Here is a 17,626-nt window from a genome sequence, read left to right as displayed (position 1 = left end):
CGCTGTTTTCGTTTTCTTCCAAGATTATAGTTCTTTTTTAAATATTTCATTTGGACTATACATACGCTACACGAGCATTAAGCATGTGTGTTTTCGGTATCTGTTGATAGTTATAGCCGTGAAAAACGTATCGCCTTGTAAAAGTGGATTCTAAATGATAGCAAAACAAAAGATTTTCTATTCCGGTCATGTCATTAAAAGTAACTTGAGTTGCTGAGCAGATTTGAGGTGTCTTTGGATTCTCATTGTTGTGGTTGTCGTGAATTTTTCACGACTACTAGGAATTCAAATATTCCTGCATGAAATCTCGAAAAATTACCGAGCGCTTGTTAAACCAGAAACAAAACGCTCTGTGTAACAAAATAAAAATATGAAATTGAAAATGGCAGTGGAGTGCAGCACATTTCGCTCTGGTTTTAAATCGTGTGCGTCATTTTTTGCACGGGAGCGAAAAGCGTGTAGCGAAAAAGAGTTATCCGCTTGTAACAAAGAGTATCTAAAAGACATAATTCGTAGGCATTATTTATATTATGAGGAAAAGGCTTCCATTTTCGAAAATTGCAAATTGTTTTAGCAAAATTGATTTGAGCTATAAGAGAACACACGTGCTCACAGAGAGGCACACCTGTGCTTCTTTCTTAGAGAGGAGCCATAAATTGTAGAAGGAGCGGTAGGCTAGTTGTATACTTTGGATAAATGCCCACAGCCGGAATTATTCACACACAAAATTCACACCTTCAACGGAGACACAGTCAAACTGGCTGACGAGCTCCGAGACAAATATCTGTACACAGATAAGGGTTCGCGTGGTCCGGCGTACTCGTATGCAGGTTCCGAGAACGCAGAGCTGGATGTAATGTTCCAGCTTCACGACCTCAAAGCGGCCCTGGCCAAAATGAAACGAGGGACAGCCCCGGACAGGGACAAGGTAACTGTGAAACTTCTCGCTAACCTACCCGAACCGGCCTACGAGCGGCTGCTCGAATACTTCAATGCCATCTGGACGGGAGGTACGTCTCTCCCAGTGGATTGGAAGACGGCTCTCGTCACATTCATACCCAAACCAGGCAAACCTCTCAACACCGACAACCTCCGGCCCATATCTCCCCCTTCTTGTCTGGGGAAGTTGATGGAGACCATGGTCCGAGACAGACTATCCACCTACCTAGAAACGCGCAACGCCTTTGCAGACACCATGTACGGGTTCCGCCCACACCGGTCCGCACCAGATGTGCTGCTGCAACTTCATAGAGAGATTCTTGATCCCGTCGAGCACCCTAGCGATGAAAAGATGGTCCTCGCATTGGACTTGCGGAGTGCTTTCGACAATGTGACGCATGATATCATCCTCTCCCACCTGTCCCAGGTGAACTGTGGATACAACACATTCCAATACATTAAGCAATTCCTCACAGATCCGTAATAATATAGCCGACTCCAAGACAGTGAACATGGCCCGTACCAACTTGGTACTCGAGGGACTCCACAGGGAGCAGTCCTCTCGCCTCTCCTCTTCAATCTGGCCATGATGAAGCTCCCTACCCTGCTGGGTGAGATCCCGGGTGTGCAGCATGCCCTGTACGCGGACGACATCACCCTCTGGGCAACACACGGTTCGGTTGGAGAAATCGAGGCCAACCTGCAGCAAGCGGCGGCTATTGTGGACGATTATGCACACCGCTGCGGCCTTGAGTGCTCCCCGAGCAAATCGGAATTCGTGCACGTACGTCCCAATCCAAGGTGCACAACCAATATTGCCCTCTCCCTGCTTAGTGGCCCGATACCTGAACACGATGAAATCAGAGTATTGGGACACTACATACAAAAGAACCGCAAAATTGACACCACGCTGAAGAAACTCGGCAAGGTGGGGGACCAGGTGGGGCGTATGGTCCGCAGGGTATCAAACAAACGAGGGGGGTTGCGATGCAAAGACGCCCTGCGGCTGGCCAATGCATTCGTAACTAGTCGAATCCTGTATTCGGCACCGTACCTCCACCTGTGCAAATGCGATGAGAACGCTCTCGGAGTGATTCTCCGAAAAATCTATAAGAGAGCTCTCGACCTCCCAATTGCAACGTCCAACCAACGACTCCTCGGCCTGGGGATGACGAACACCTTTGGGGAGCTGCGCGAGGCTCATCTCAGCAATCAATACTTGCGGTTAAGCAAAACAAGTGCGGGTAGCCGCCTAGTGACCCGCCTCCACATCAATTACACAACCCAAGAGGAGAAGCGGGTATCTATGCCCGAGGCCTGGCGCTTCGCACTACAGGTTCGCCTCCTCCCCAATAACATGACAAATGATGCCCATGATGGCCGCCGTCTCGCGCGAGCGGAAGCCATTTCCGAGCAGTATGGTTCTCGACCAGGGGTATTTTACACGGACGCGGCCGGTCCACACCATGAGGGTTGGTACACGACTGCCGTTGTCCACCAAAACAACCCAGTTCAGGGCCTCACCTTCCGTGCCCCCAATATTACATTCGCGGAGGAAGTTGCTACCGCACTTGCAGCTGCGGATCCAGCGTCCCGAGTCATTATCACCGACTCAAGGGAAGCTTGCCGCAATTTTGAACAGGGCCAAATTCCAGAAAAGGACAGTATTAGAATTACTCCTTACAGCGGGAGATCGGCCGGAGGTACTCGCCCTACAAGAAACAGGGGAAGGCTCAAAATTAGCCGGCTATAGTGCATACACCAGCGGTAGGGAGAAATCGCGGTGACCACCTTTATGAGAAGAAATGTTACGGCCGTACAACACGACACAGGGTACACACACACAGATCACGTGGTGGTCGAGATTCTGCCGTACAAACGGCAGGAAACGGGCGTCTTCATACTCAATCTATAAAGCAATCCAAAACAGTCCAGGTGCACGTTCGGGGAGCTATTTGGACTTGCAGAAAGGAAAGCGAAGTCCAGTCCACTTCTTATCCTGGGGGACATCAATGCGCGTCACCAGGTGGGGGGGTATAAAACTGCGAACGCGAAGGGCAATAGGCTTTGGGAGGATATTCAAAAGTACAGCCTAGACTTTATTACAGACCCATACCTTCCAACGAGACGCGGTAACAGTATATCAGACGGCACAACACCAGACCTTACGATGGTCACAGAGGGTACCAATGCTACGTAGTGCAACACTCACGAAAAGCTAGGAAGCGATCACAACATCATAGAATTTGTTGTTAATAGAGGACCAACCACATAGAAAAAAAGCAAGGTCAAGTTCATAAATTGGGACAGATTCCGGGAATGCCGAGACCCCGGGGATAGAAGAGAGGATACAAGTGCTTGGGGCCGCGAAATAATACGGGGTGTGGAGGCGGCTACCGATGAGATTGAGGCTGAGCAAAACATATGCGCGGTACACCGTCGGCTGGCAAACCTGTGGCACAAAAATATAAACTTGGAGGACCGTCTTGCAACTAGGAAATGGGATAGACGTCTGCGGAAGCAGATAGCTAGTCTCAGTATGGAGATCGAACAATATGCGCTCGAGCTCACACTACACAACTGGCACAGGGCGTGCGATAACTTAGACCACAACATGGGTACTGCCTGAACATGGCAGTTGTTTCGCCACTTGATAGACCCAGTCAACAGCAAAGCGGCGGCAAAACAACAGCTTCACAAAGCGATACACAACTACTCGGGAACGAACGACCAACTAATGGACGACGTTCAGGCTAGGTATATTGCCTCGACACATGCAACCCAGCTCCCGGAATACCGTGTACTGGTAAATGAGACACTAGATGCCCCGATTACCGTAGGTGAAGTCAGGGCCGAAATTAATAGGTTAAAAACGAAGTCTGCAGCGGGCCCAGATCGGGTCAGCAAAATGCTTCGAAATTTAGATAATAGGTCGATAAGTAACCTGGCAACATACATGCAGGACTGTTGGGAAAAGGGCACAATCCCACATGATGGAAGTTAGCTAATGTAGTCTTTATACCCAAACCTGGGAACAAATTGGGGTTAGAAAATTTAAGGCCCATTTCGCTTACGTCACGCGTGGGCAAGCTCATGGAGCACGTGGTGCAAACTCGCCTTAACAGATTTCTAGAAGAAAACAAGCTGTATCCCGACACGATGATAGGATTTTGAGCGGGGCTATCTGTAACCGATGTCATGCTACAGCTGAAACATCATATTATAGAGGCACAAACAAAAGACACGAGGATAGTGGTAGGCCTTGATGTGGCGAAGGCCTTTGATAACGTCCGCCACGACGCTATCCTAGACAATCTTACATCGCTAAGGTTCTGAAGCCGAACCTACAGTTATATTAAAGATTTTCTAACGAACAGAACAGCTGACATCAGCATTGACAATTGTAGACGGAAAGGGATTAGACTTGGAGCCCGTGGGACACCACAGGGATCTGTGCTCTCGCCCATGTTATTTAACATAGCGATGATTGGCTGACCAAGCAAGCTGGTAGAGATAGAGGGACTCCATCATAGTATCTATGAGGACGATATCACGCTGTGGATGAGCCATGGAAGCGATGGCTTTATAGAGGAAGCTTTGCAGACGGCGGTGCATGCGATAGAAGACTACTTGCAAAGTAAGGGACTTCGGTACTCCGCTGAAAAATCATAAATCCTTGTGATGACGGCACAAGCCCGGAAAAAGAAGGAAAATCCGAACATCACTGTTAAGGTTGGTGGACAGGCAATCCCACGGGTGGACTGCATGCGCATACTGGGGCTACACGTGCAGTCCACAAGATGTAACTCCCAAGCATTGGAAAGAATCCAACGTAGCGCGCAGCACACCAGTAGGCTAATTCGACGAGTCGCCAACAAGCAGGCAGGCATAAAGGAGGCAAATCTGCTTAGGCTACTACAAGCCTTTGTAATAAGCAGGATTGTGTTTGCTGTTCCGTATCTAAAACTCACCGTCTCCGACCGTAAGGGCTTAGTGTTAATCATAAGAAAAAGTGTCAAGGTAGCTCTGGGACTTCAGCAAATAGTCATGGAAGGGGCGCGTGGCTTTCATTATTTTTTATGCGGTTGTTCCGCCTTGGAAGTCCCCTCTGGTTCACTGTCTTTGAATGCTGCTAACGGTTCTCGAAAGTATTGCTGGTGAGGCTGACAGTCCTTATACGCTGGATTAGAGGTCTGAAGTCGTGTGCTAGTCGCAGGTCTATTGTTGCGACCACGTTAGTGGAAAATTCATCTATTATCCTGCGCTCCGGATGACAGCTGACCGATTCGCCTGACATGGACCGCGAAAAGGCCGCTACGTGACCTTGTGCTGTATACCTGTTTGAAATCATGCCGTTCGGCCCATGCAATCGTCCGGCCAATTTCGAGCGGCTGATGGACTCTCTCTCTTTCTCAGGTCAGCAAGTACACCAATTATATTGGTTGCTTCGGTGGCGGCTTTGGCGTTTATATTTTATACGTACCTATACTTTTTCATATTTTTCACCTTGATATACAAACAGTTGGTCTAGTTACTCAAACATTTTTGAAAACAACAGCGCAATCGAAAGGAGGACGAACGCTGTTTTTTTTTTTGTTTCGTACATTTTTTTCTCAAAGCGAGTGTTTTGGTGAATCACAACCATTCGTTTGATGCTACCTCTTTGCAACTGCTGAGGACACGCTTTCCGGATACGGTTTACGGACACGTTTTGCAGACACCTTTTGGTGACACAACCCCGCCAACATAGCCGAGAAATGCTTTCGCATTAATAATTGCGAAACTTTGCATGACCTAGATATGGGCGCGTCTTTACTGGGCGACGGCAGAGCCCGCTTCATAATCATACTGCACTTAGTGGAACTAAGTGCGCATTAGGACTAGTGGGCAGAAGGGCGACTGTAAACAAACAGTACATTGTCCTACCTTAAAACGAAGAACTATATTTACCCTTTTCAGTAAAAAATTTGCACGCGTTTGTAGTTTACGCACTGCAGCTTAAAATAGAACACTGTGAAGAACCTCTGTGCTATTTCTAACGTTTCTTTCTCGTTGCCAGAGAGTGTAGTCACTTAAAGTAGGTTCATCTCTGTTAACTTTCCAACATATTGATTACATTCGAATTGAACTCGGTTCTTGGCACCTAGTGCTTGTAAAGCTGCAGCTTCAACAGTAGGATAGAGCTCCCAAAGGGCGTCCTAAAACAATTTTTAGCCCTCACTTCAAAATCCTCCCATGGAGAAAACCCGGTTTAATTAAACACATTTTTTTTAAATTGAGTGCTGGAGCGATGTTGCAGCTAGTGCAAGAGATGGCCGCTGTGTGCGTTTTAGACAGAGGCGTCTTATTTCTGAGTGTGCCTAGTAGGCGGAGTAGACCCTTTAGAAAATTCAGCGCCATCTGGTGTGTGGTGCGCAAACCGCGGTACCTCCGCCATTACTTGGGCATACGCCTGCCGGTATGCGCTCGGGCCAGATTGAAAAGTACGGCGCCCGGCGAAGCCACAACAAGCTCAATTTTCTTGTTTCTGTGTCCTAGGCATGTTCCTTGACATTGGCTCTCTGCACCAAGCTATAGTCGCGATGCCGGCATGCTGCTGTGTGCCTTTCTGCAGCCAGCGCGGCGAAGAGACGCGCACGGAAACAAGCTGTGTTTCCAGAGCACGGAGCGCACGGAGTAGCTGCATGCTTCTTTCTTCTCGTCCGTGACCTGTTCGTTTTCACATTAAAATAAATGATATAAGTATTGAAAGAGCAGCGAAAAGTTCCTTCTACCGTGTAGCCGCTCCGCTGTATAGTGAGCACAAAAATAAAGGTGCCTCCTTCGGTGCACTCGAGGACATGCATTCCGATGCTGGCGACTGTTTCGGCGCGTTACAAAATCAAAACGTAGCTCAAACGCGCTTGTTTTGGATTTTCAAGCATCCACGTCCATTCATAGAGAGTTCCGTGTGCGCGAAAAAGAGCACGACGATGCGGCGCGGCGAGGAGCGCCGTCGTTCTCTCCGTTGCGAGCATGCAGTAAACGACGGCGACATAGGCGGAGTGCAGCAGCAGCAGCTTTGTGTTTTCGTTCGGTCAGGGCCTATGCACTCTGGCTAAAGGCCGGTTCACATGCAAGCGACTGAGCGATGGAGCGACGCGTCGCAGCGAAAATTTCCAACTTGTTGAAACCTCGCCGCTCGTCGCAGCGACGACTCAAAACAGGTTTTTCCGCCGCGGCGACAGGATTCGCTAGCATTTTCGCTGTCATGTGAAACAGGCTTAAGGCAGGAGACACATGTCCGGCAAAACGCTCCGGTCGCCGCTTCCGAACTGCCACACCACAGCAAGCAGGGACACACGCAGCGGCAAACACTGCTGCGCCGCTCTGCCCAAGCTCCGCCCACAACCGGTGTCGCACTTCGCCGCAGCGCAGCAGTGCCTGAGCCAGCGCCTCCTCTAGAGGAGGCGCTACCTGAGCGCTGCTTGGCTTGGTGTACAAGTATTGCAAGAAAAAACGGCATCGCCTTGTTATCATAAAGACTGCCAGCTATACTCGAGCGGCGACAAAGCATGCCAGCTGATGTTGCGAGCTTTCGGCAACGGCACCGCTTCTAGGGCGCTCCGGGCGAAGAGCTCTGCGGCTGCCTGTCTGCCGTGGTCGTCGCTAGGCCTATAGGCTGCTTCGCATCGAAGCGGCAGGGGCCGGCGCTTCGGAAGTCGCCTGCGTTATGGCTGAAGGTCTATTCTTCACTCCGCTTTGCTGTCTTCCGCTTTGCATCATCTCACAATAAAATAATAGTATGGTCAATTTCTACGGCGCCTTCAGCAGCGGAGCTAGCGGGAGCCAGTCGAGCCGGACCCCGGCGACGGGCCAGCGGCAGCTTCGAGGCGGTTCTCCCAACAAATTCGCTCGTACCACAGTTGTCACTTTTACCAGCAACTCGGTATTGACCAATGACCAAGAAAAATGATATATTTTCTCACTTCCCTATCCTAGGGTTTATTATTTACGTCGAGAACACTCATTAGCTCGTTTTTATGACGCCGGCAGACGGGATCCAGGCTGGCCGGCCGGCAGTCTCGGCTTACTTCACGTTCGCACAAGAAAATACAAAACAGCCATGCTACCAGAAAGGATTCTTGCTAGATTCTAGCAACGACAGCATGCCTGTGCTAGAGTGGAGCTTTCGGCAACGACACCGCCTGCGGCAACGCCGGGCGACGAACTGCGCGCTGGTCCCCGACTGCCCTAGTCGTCATTAGGCCTAGATGGTGAACAACTACAACGCGACTGATTTCGCACCGACGGCTAGCGCACCGGCACTGCTGATCGAGCTCCCGTATCCGAATCCACACGCATTTCGCCCTGCAGTGCGCCTGCTCGTAGTCGAGTCCGGTCCAAGTGTTCTTAGCCCTCCTTTATCGACAGTAGATTCGACCTGCAGGGTGACACGGCAACGCGCACTGTCGACGGATCGCAGTGATACCGGCTTGTAGCTTCGCTGAGAGGTGCGGCCGGACGATAGGAGTCCAAAAGCCTTTCCGAAAATCCGCCCGGGATGACAGTCAGGTCCCTCGACCACTGCAAATTTTCCGCCATCGCTTTCACAAACACAACCAGACATGCCACAAGGTGGAAACTAGTGCAAAGGCTGTGCAGAGCGCTATAGCTGCGCATCTTCCAGCCTATTCCAGCCAAAGGTGCCCAAAATATGGCGCCCGGCGCCGACGAAAGTTGCTGATGATGATTTCTGCTGAGTTGCCAGACTGAATTTTCTAAAGGGTCTATTGTCCTTTCTTGCCCCTGTGATCACGTTTCATTGCGCTATGCTTTCTGCAACAATCACCTTTCCGAGTTAGTGGTCGCTTGCATACCGAGTCGATACCTTCGTTTTTTGCTCAAAGTGCTTCGGGTAGCAAAGGGAGTGCACAGGAACTAGCAGCGAGAGACACACTAAAGAGTAGTGGCTTGCTCAGCACAATCACACAAACAAGTTTTTCTTAATATGGTAGACACGCAGCAGGCATCTTTTGCCTACTAGCAACCAGACATTTCGTGCACCCTTAGATAAATGTGCAGGGAAACCGTGGCCTCCACAGCAAAAGTAAAGTATAAAGGGGGGGGGGGGATGTAGTAACTTCTTTCAGGGGCCCTTGTGAATCTTCTGCAACACTACGTTCTGTGTATTCAATGGAGGTGTCTCGAAATCCAGGTGAGTTACATCAACACTATAACGTCCGCGAGAGGTACCAGTTCCCAGCATGAACGTACTGGGATATTTGTTGGAGCGCAAATTTTCTCCCGCGCTGTGGTCCCAGGTATGTTCGCAGTTTCCATTCGGCGACTAAACGGGACATCAGACATATGAAAATGTGATGGCGGAAATGGAAACCACTCGGAATATTCAGTACGGCTTTCGGTGAAGATGCTATGAGCAGCACACAGATTAAGCAGTGGTACAATTGGTTTAAAAATGGCCGCACATCGGTGGAGAGCGAGCCACGCTCTGGTCGGCCATCAAGATGCCGAAATGACCGGGTCACTGCCGTAGTGAACGCTGTGGCGATGCGGGACCGTCGTGTGACTATCCGAGAAATTGCGGAAGAGGTGGACATCAGCAATTTTTCTGCACGTTCCATTATCACCGAAGATTTGGCCATGGAGAGAGTTGCGGCGAAATTCGTGCCGAAGCTGCTCACGATGGAGCAAAAGCAGCTTCGTGTTCAAGTCTCACAGGACATGCTAGATTCCACAAACAGTGACCCCGACTTCATCAACACCATAATCACTGATTACGAGTCTTGGGTGTACGGGTACGACCCGGAAACCAAATCCCAGTCGTCACAGTGGAAGCATTCCATGTCACCAAGACCAAAGAAGGCTGCAAAGTGCGCAGTAATGTCAAAGTGATGCTGACAGCTTTCTGTGACTCCCTCTGTGTGGCACACCACACCCCACAGGGTCAAACAATGACCAAAGAGTACTACAGGGATGTCCCCCGTCGCCTACGTGGTGCTGTACGGCACAAGAGACCGGAGCTGAGATCAACAGGAAATTGGCGCATGCATCACGACAATGCTCCTGCACATTCATCGCGCTTGATTCAGACTTTTTTGGCGAAAAACCAGACTCCTGTAGTTCAACAGACTCCTTACTCTCCTGATATGACCCCCTGCGACTTCTGGCTGTTTCCCAAAATCAAGAGGACATTTAAAGGAGCGCGATTTCAGATAAGAGAGGACATTATGGCTGCAACGACAGCTGAGCTTAACTCCATTCCGAAAGAGGCCTTTTCGGAATACTTCGAACAATGGCAGCACCGCTAAGAGAAGTGTGTGCAGTCCCAAGGAGACTACTTTGCAGGTGATAAGGTTTCCAGCGCTTCAGTTATGCCAGTTTTTTTCCTACGGCCAAAGGTCGGATACTTTTCTAACAGACCTCGTACGTTTAGTACTTATCGTTGTGTATCTCTTTGAGCTCCACGGCTGCCTCTCCCCACCACATATATGCAACTACAGTGTATCGCACTGCATGCCTAGATTGTAAATCCTATGGGCTGAACATTCTTGAAAGGCCATTTTGATTTTACTTTTTTGCATTGCACGAGCAGCGACTATTTCATGTGGGTGAGCAGGAAAAGGGGAGTGCTCAGGCATGCATTTTTTGAAAGAAAAAATTGTCACGTTCGAAAATGGTGCCTTGTTTTTTTTTTTTGTCTGCGTTCGACATCGACTGTTTCAGGAGAAAGCAATGCACTAAAGAGTTATTATGCCATGTCACTGAGTGTTCGCTGGTTCGTTACATTTCCGTTGCAATCACACCCGCCCTGGTCAAGTGTTGTGATTATTAGTAAGCACTGTGTGCAGCTCTATGTTGTAAAGTTATTTACAGAGAAGTAATGTAAAAAAATTGGAGAAAAATCTTCAGTATGAGTCACGTTAAGTCGCGTTCAATAGTTCATTGCTAAAGGGTTTGCAAATTTGCATCGTAAATACAAATACATATTTGAAATACAGACTTCTTTATGCAAGTTTCAAGCTCCTCATGTGTAGCGAACTGGCGCGGCAATTAAAATGGCCCTTGAGTTCGCAAAAAGCTCACCTAACAACGGGCCAAGTCTGCAAAGACCTTTACAAACTCTCGTCAGGTTCCTTGTATACTGCGCATACGGGACCGAAAAAGTCTTCGTATCTAAGAGCCGGTACAAAAGGTATGAGCCTCATGAATTATATCTGCTAGAATGCAATCAATGCCTTCTGGTGCTACGCGTATATCGAACGAGAGATGCTACTCGTGCTTTCCTGAAGCGCTGAGGAGCTTTCAATATAGAAAATTAAAAAAAAATGGGGCTGGGTTCATGACATTTTGCTGCTTTGTTCACGAACAATCAGAGGCCGTAATTATTCAAATTAAAAGCCATTCAACTTCTCCCAGACAACGTAGTGCATTGTCTTGCTGCGGGATACATGTAGCTACTTTGAATAGCCTGTCCTTATTGCGTTGAACTGCTGTTCTTGAAATGTAATGTTTCTTTGAGCACCGGCCACTTTTAGGGATCAGCGTGAAAACTGAACCTGAACCTGGCACTGAACGTCTTCGCTCTTAGGAAACTAGGCCAGTCCTCTTCTGAGATGCACCCTTTCAGTTTTTGTTTACAACACGGTGCAAAAAAATCAATACTGATGTACTTGTAGTATATGTTAGGTGTGTTCGATATGAGCGTAAGCAATACCAGCTTCATCAACAGCCTGACTACGCCCACTGCAGGGCAAAGGCCCCTCCAATGCTTCTCCATTTACCTTGTCCTTTGCCAGCTGCAGCCACTGCATCCTTGTATACTTCCTAATCTCAGCCGCCCACCTTTCTGCCGTCGCCTGCTGCGCTTGCGTTCTCTTGGAATCCACTCCGTTACTCTTAAGGACCAGCGGTTATCTTGTCTTCGCATTACATGCCCTGCCCAAGCCCATTTCTTCCTCTTGATTTTGACTAGGATGTCAGTAACACACGTTTGTTCCCTCACCCACTCCGTCCGCTTGCGGTCTTTTAACGTTACACCTATCATTTTTCTTTCCATAGCATGCTATGTTGTGCTTAACTTAAGCTTAACCCTTTTCCTTAGCCTCCACGTTTCTGCCGTGTAGTTGAGGGCCGGTGAGATACAGCTTTTAAGTTATTTTCTCCTGAGGGTTATCAGTAAACTGCCATTCATCATCTGGCAGAATCTGCCATATGCGCTCCACCCCATTGTTATCCTTCTAGTTATTTCCCTCTCAGTACCATAAGTTACCATGTTCTGCATGCATCACTTCTTGCTCGTGATATTTTAAGCCTCCCGGACCCTATGTGATAACGAAATTCATTATTGTGTGCCCAGCCAGGCCTTCACACACGCATTAAAAATATCAATTGCCACTGGCTCTCCTTTTGTTTGTGTGGGCCGGTCCTATTTTCTCCAGTTTTGTTACTTTCCCGCATATATCACGAGTGACTGACAGAGTCGTGGCCAACCAGGCTGAATCATAGGGCCGCTAAATTCACCGCGACGTCTAATGCGCTCACTTTTCTTGAAATGGGTATTCAGGAATTTGGCTGAGTGCAAGTGCTACTTTTCCTAAAGTAAAAAAAAATGAATAAACGAGAACAGCTCGACGTAAAGTAATAATGCGTGGAACAGTGAAACGAAATGTGAAGTGCGCTCTGTGAACATGGTGCGAAGGTTCCATTTGGTGTCGTCACACAACTGCATGACGTCACTTTTCGTGTTCACGCCCATATTTTTTACCTTGCACTTTTGCTTTTATTGGCTAAGCACTTTCGTCATCGACGTCCCACGCATCATGAGCCACATATAAACTGCTTGTTTATGACAACAAAGAGCATGACATCCATCATTTATGTCATGCTGTCTCAGGCGCTGCTAGCGGGAATCGCTGTGGAGAACTTTGCCGTGTAAAAACTAATCGCTTTGTTAAAGTCTTTTTGGTAAATCAGCCGCTAGAAGAAGAAGCCACTGTTAATCTCGGGCGTTCGAGGCCACTGTGTGGGAGCGTTTATGACATAACGGCGCCACTTCTTAAGCCCCACTTCTGTTCTCGAGTCGAGTGCTTACCCTTAGGTAAATGGAATATAATTGCCTCGATGTCATTCGTCAATGCCGGTTTTTTAATAAACGACTAACTTTAAGAAACTAACTTTAGGCTACTCTTCGGACTCGGAACACTGTGAAGCGTGTGCTTTGTTGCAGGTGTCTGCAGGTGACGCCTAACGGAACGTACTCAGCGTGGCCACAGTCGCCTGCTGAGAGAGGCGGTTACGCTCAGCCGATTGAGCACAGCGAGGACTGCCTGTACCTGAATGTGTGGAGCCCCGCTGAGCCATGTGATTACAGGAGCTCCTCGTGCGGTCCGGCAGTCCCAGTGCTCGTGGTTCTGTTCAGCGTGGGCTTCGCCCGCGGCGGCGCCGACTGGTATGACGGCGCGGTGCTCGCCAGCCTCAGCGGCATGGTCGTCGTCGCACCGAATTTTCGGCTAGGACCCCTTGCTGTTCCCATCAAAGGTGAGTGAGAAAACAGTGTGAAGGCCTATAGTTAGGCCTAATGAACTCTCAATGCAGAGTTGCAAAGAGACAACTCACTCCAAGAGGTGATGCGCAGCGGGTCTCTTTACATACAACAAGGATGAATAATATACATTGAATAAAAAAAGCGCAGCCTGCTGTGTGATGTAGGAGGTCACCTAACGGCCTCTATGAATCGAACGTCGGGGAACGTGCAAAAATATTAGGAAATGCAGAAAGACCATGAAGTTTCTCGTACAGATATAGGTGCTCGAGAAAGCTTCTTCACAGTCAACTTCATTGTTCATTGTGGGCATGGCATGTCGTGATTGCAAACTTCCGACATTCCACCTTTGCCCAGTTTTTGCGTTCCAGGATAGCGCTGTGCCGACTCATAACGGTTATGAATCATATACGCGGCTTTTTTGGTACAGGGATTCATGGGGCTATGTGCTATTTGTTTTATATGCCCACAAAAGATACCATTTGCTCGGGCAGGCATCGAGTTGGCGAATGGTAATAGGCTCTATAGCTGCCATTGCTGCACTTCAGAAAAGTACTGAGTGTCCGTGATTTTTTTTTTTTTGATTTTGCAATTCTGCCTTTTCCTTGATTCGATCTGACCTCTATGTTTTCTTTCTGCAGTCGTAGAAGAGCGGAAATAGTACTAGGGAGGCTTTCAGGACCATGTTATCGCTGTAACAATTTCTACAGGCCCATAGAGCGATGTTACTTCTCCGCTGTCATGTCATCCAAGCGCATGTGAACCATGCGAACTCGTTCCCCACCTGCTCAGATGACATGGTGTCACCGGCGTCACATGACTGAAATTTACACACTATTTTTAGGTAAACACAGCATTGCTGATAGGAAGTCGAAGTGATCACATTACGTAATATTTTCCAATCGTCAAATGATTTCAGATGGTCTAAAAAACTAGATAATGTGTTCTACATTCTACGCAGGGATTTCTGCTACGTACACTCTAAACACGAATACACCTATATGGGTGTGAAAAAGGGAGTAACCTGTACTCTAGCGCACTCCCTTTTTTAAAGGGTGGGCGCTAGAGGACCACTTTACACCCTTTTTCACGCCTTTCCGCTTAGAGCGTAGAAGAGACGATGAGCGAGCAATGCCGTGGGACGGAGCGCTCACGCTTTGGCCAGTTGTGTACAGACAAGGGAGCAGACCACGGACAACTTTTCTTGGGATTGGTTCCCATCGGATTAGTGTTTGCGCAAAAATTCGCTAGCGCTTGTGCATGTGTGCCATCTCCCTGTGGTTGCGTTTGTTTGCGCTATAAATTTTTACTAACGTATTAACAATGTACAGGTGCGGCCAGAATAATACGGAGCACGCGAAAGGCGGCCAAGCTAGCAGAAACTGCATCTAAGCGCCACCTATCAGCACAACAAAGACACCCCTGGCTATCCGTGCGCAGCGAGAGTGCCTGCCGCCAAGCCCCCTCTTTGCTGCAACCCTGCCGTTATCACTGTTCGAAAGATGCTGAGCTGGTTCGGGCAACACCGCCAGGTGCTGCCTTCATCCAGGCGTGCTCACTTCAGCCTCGGTGGCTGCGCGGACTGAAGGGCCGAGATAACACGTAATGCCAAAACGGCCGTCTTGCGCCCATTTACAGCGCGCGCCGCTCCTCGATGCGAGAAACGGGGCAACGGAGCGCATGGCGCTGCCAGCAGAGTATCAGTCGATCATAGAGAAAGGGATTCCATGCTATATGCTGTGATGTTGATAGGCATGCGGAAAAAGTGGGACCTAGAGTTACGTGCATGGTTACGTGGGACCGTGCTACCGGCGCCATCTCGCCGCGTCCAAATTAAGGTAGTTCCTGTCGCCACTACTAGGGAGCGCGCATAAGCACTTTTCCGCTGCTCCGCGACCCTTCCTGTGCTCCGTATTATTCTGGCCGCACCTGTACCATTTTATCAGCCTAACTACATTCACTGGTGGACGAAGGTCTCTCTCATGTCCGTCCAGTTAACTTTGCCTTGCGCCAGCTGGGCCACCTTACTCCCACAGACTTCACCATCTCCTCTGCCCGCCAGACTCTCTACTGCACCCTGTTACGCTTGCCTTCTCTTGGAATCCGTTGTTATATTAAGAAACCATCGGTTATCTTGCCTTCGCATTACATACCTTGCCCCTTTTTTCCCCCTTGGTTTCAGCTAGGGCATTGACTCGCGTTTCTTCCCTGACCCACACTGCTATCTTCCTTTCTGTTAACCTTACACCTATAATTTTTTCTGTATGAAGCTCGCTGCAGACTCGACACTTCATTTCTAGCCTTTTCGTTAGCCTCCAAAATAAACTATAGTCGTCCACAGCGTCATGCCTCTTGACACTGAGAGCAGCTTTGTGTGCTAAAAGAATTGCGGGTCCTCAGTGGGTTTACATAGTGTGCTGCAGAAAATTTTGCTCCTAAATTTCCCACGTCCTTCATAGACTCGTGTGTATAGCAATGCAACAAGGCAGAGGCTTGCTCACCCAAGTACTTTGGGCCATATCGCGGAGGAAGAACAAGAGAAAAGATAGACCCTGACGTCACCTTTGTCAGATTAGGAGGAAAAATACCCTGACACAGCAATTACTACGGCATTTCTGGCTGATGCTAAGAGCTTTCATGATGCAAGATGGCCTCTCGAATCACATCCGTTCCGCCACGCTTTCCACCCAGTCTGTTGCTGTTGTGCCCAGCATTTACGAGAAAGCTTTTCTAAACATTTGCTTTCTCCGGCAGCCCAAATACACCATTAATGCGCACTACTTCTCGAAACGGTAGTCTGTTTTAGGTGGTGGCAATTTCTTTAAATTCACGCATTCTTACTCACATATAAGAGGGCCTTCTGCCCGCACGTAACAGCCGCAAATAAGTTTTAGATAGGTTGGGTATTTGAAAACGTTTAGCGTACCTATGTTGCCTTCCACTTTCTGGCAGTAACGACACCGGAAGAAGAACTATCTATTCTAACCACATATCTATTCTTTATACCTGCGTTTATACCTGCGTTTATACCTGCGTCTATACCTGCGTCTATACCTGCGTCTATACCTGCGTCTATACCTGCGTCTATACCTGCGTCTATACCTGCGTCTATACCTGCGTTTATAACTGCGTTTATAACTGCGTTTATAACTGCGTTTATAACTGCGTTTATACCTGTGTTTATACCTGTGTTTATACCTGTGTTTATACCTGTGTTTATACCTGTGTTTATACCTGTGTTTATACCTGTGTTTATACCTGTGTTTATGCTTGTGTTTATGCCTGTAATATGTTCCATGTAAAGCAGCTTCCTGCTAAAACTGTCGCCTGCTGATGTATGCGAGGGCCCTCGGCACTCTCAAGCAGTGAGAAACTGCTTTTTCGCTGAGGTGCCCCCCCAACCTAGAGTTGGAAAATAAACATTGAATTGAATTGAATTGAACTAACCTAACCTTTATTTAATTTTATTGCTTTCCTCATTAAAATACGAAGGCGCATTAAATACTAAGTGCACTCGTCATTGCCAGCAAAAAATTAAGAAGGGTTGGTGTGTTCGTGGGCTTTCGCTGGAATGCTCACAAGAAATTTGGCAGTGGGCCGCAAGGGCTTTGACTGCATAAAAGCCATGCGTACAACGCGATACTAACATTTCATTTTCGCATGACAGCCGTAATAGGGAGAACAAGAAAAACGATCTTTTGACCTCCGTTACCCTGGTTTCCCGGAGATGTTCACGTCTGCTCTGCGTGCTGTACCTGCTGTATTGCCACAGGCAGCGGGGTAGAACAATTTTATTTTTATCTTGTTCTTGGGAAGCCCGTGTACCCAATTTACCTGCGGTATGTCTGGCCAAGTTATAGAGGCGTGAGTGTTCAGTGCTGCTTTTACGTGTCACGAAAGGTATGTGCATTAAATAGCAAGGGCCATTCCATAGTTTAAGCTCATTATTTCAAAGCCATGGTACCGAGGAATCGTAAGATTAAAAGTGCTCTGTAACTATATTTATATGCTTGCCGCTCTCAAATTCTTTTCCACATTATATAGTGATATAAAAATATCGCAAAAGTTGTCAAAGAACCTCTCGTCACACTGGAGCAACCGGCCTTTGAGCTTTTAATGGCTGCTTTACGGCGAAAGAACTGA

The 17,626-nt window shown here is 48.3% G+C and overlaps 1 protein-coding gene across 1 annotated transcript in view; it reads left to right on the top strand.

Moving 5' to 3' along the window:
* The window catches only part of LOC149362745 (uncharacterized), a 35,526-nt gene that overhangs the window by 4,920 nt on the left and 12,980 nt on the right, over positions 1–17,626 (top strand). The window contains exon 2 of the mRNA XM_089568370.1: positions 13,169–13,479. Within this exon, the coding sequence (XP_089424496.1) occupies positions 13,169–13,479 (311 nt within the window). The remainder of the gene's footprint in view (positions 1–13,168; positions 13,480–17,626) is intronic.

The sequence above is a fragment of the Amblyomma mixtum genome, chromosome 2 (assembly GCF_055824585.1).
Source record: "Amblyomma mixtum isolate Tamu chromosome 2, ASM5582458v1, whole genome shotgun sequence".
In the NCBI taxonomy this organism is placed as follows: Eukaryota; Metazoa; Arthropoda; class Arachnida; order Ixodida; family Ixodidae; genus Amblyomma; species Amblyomma mixtum.
Note: the sequence above shows the minus strand (reverse complement) of the source record. Positions and strands in the feature narration are given on the sequence as shown.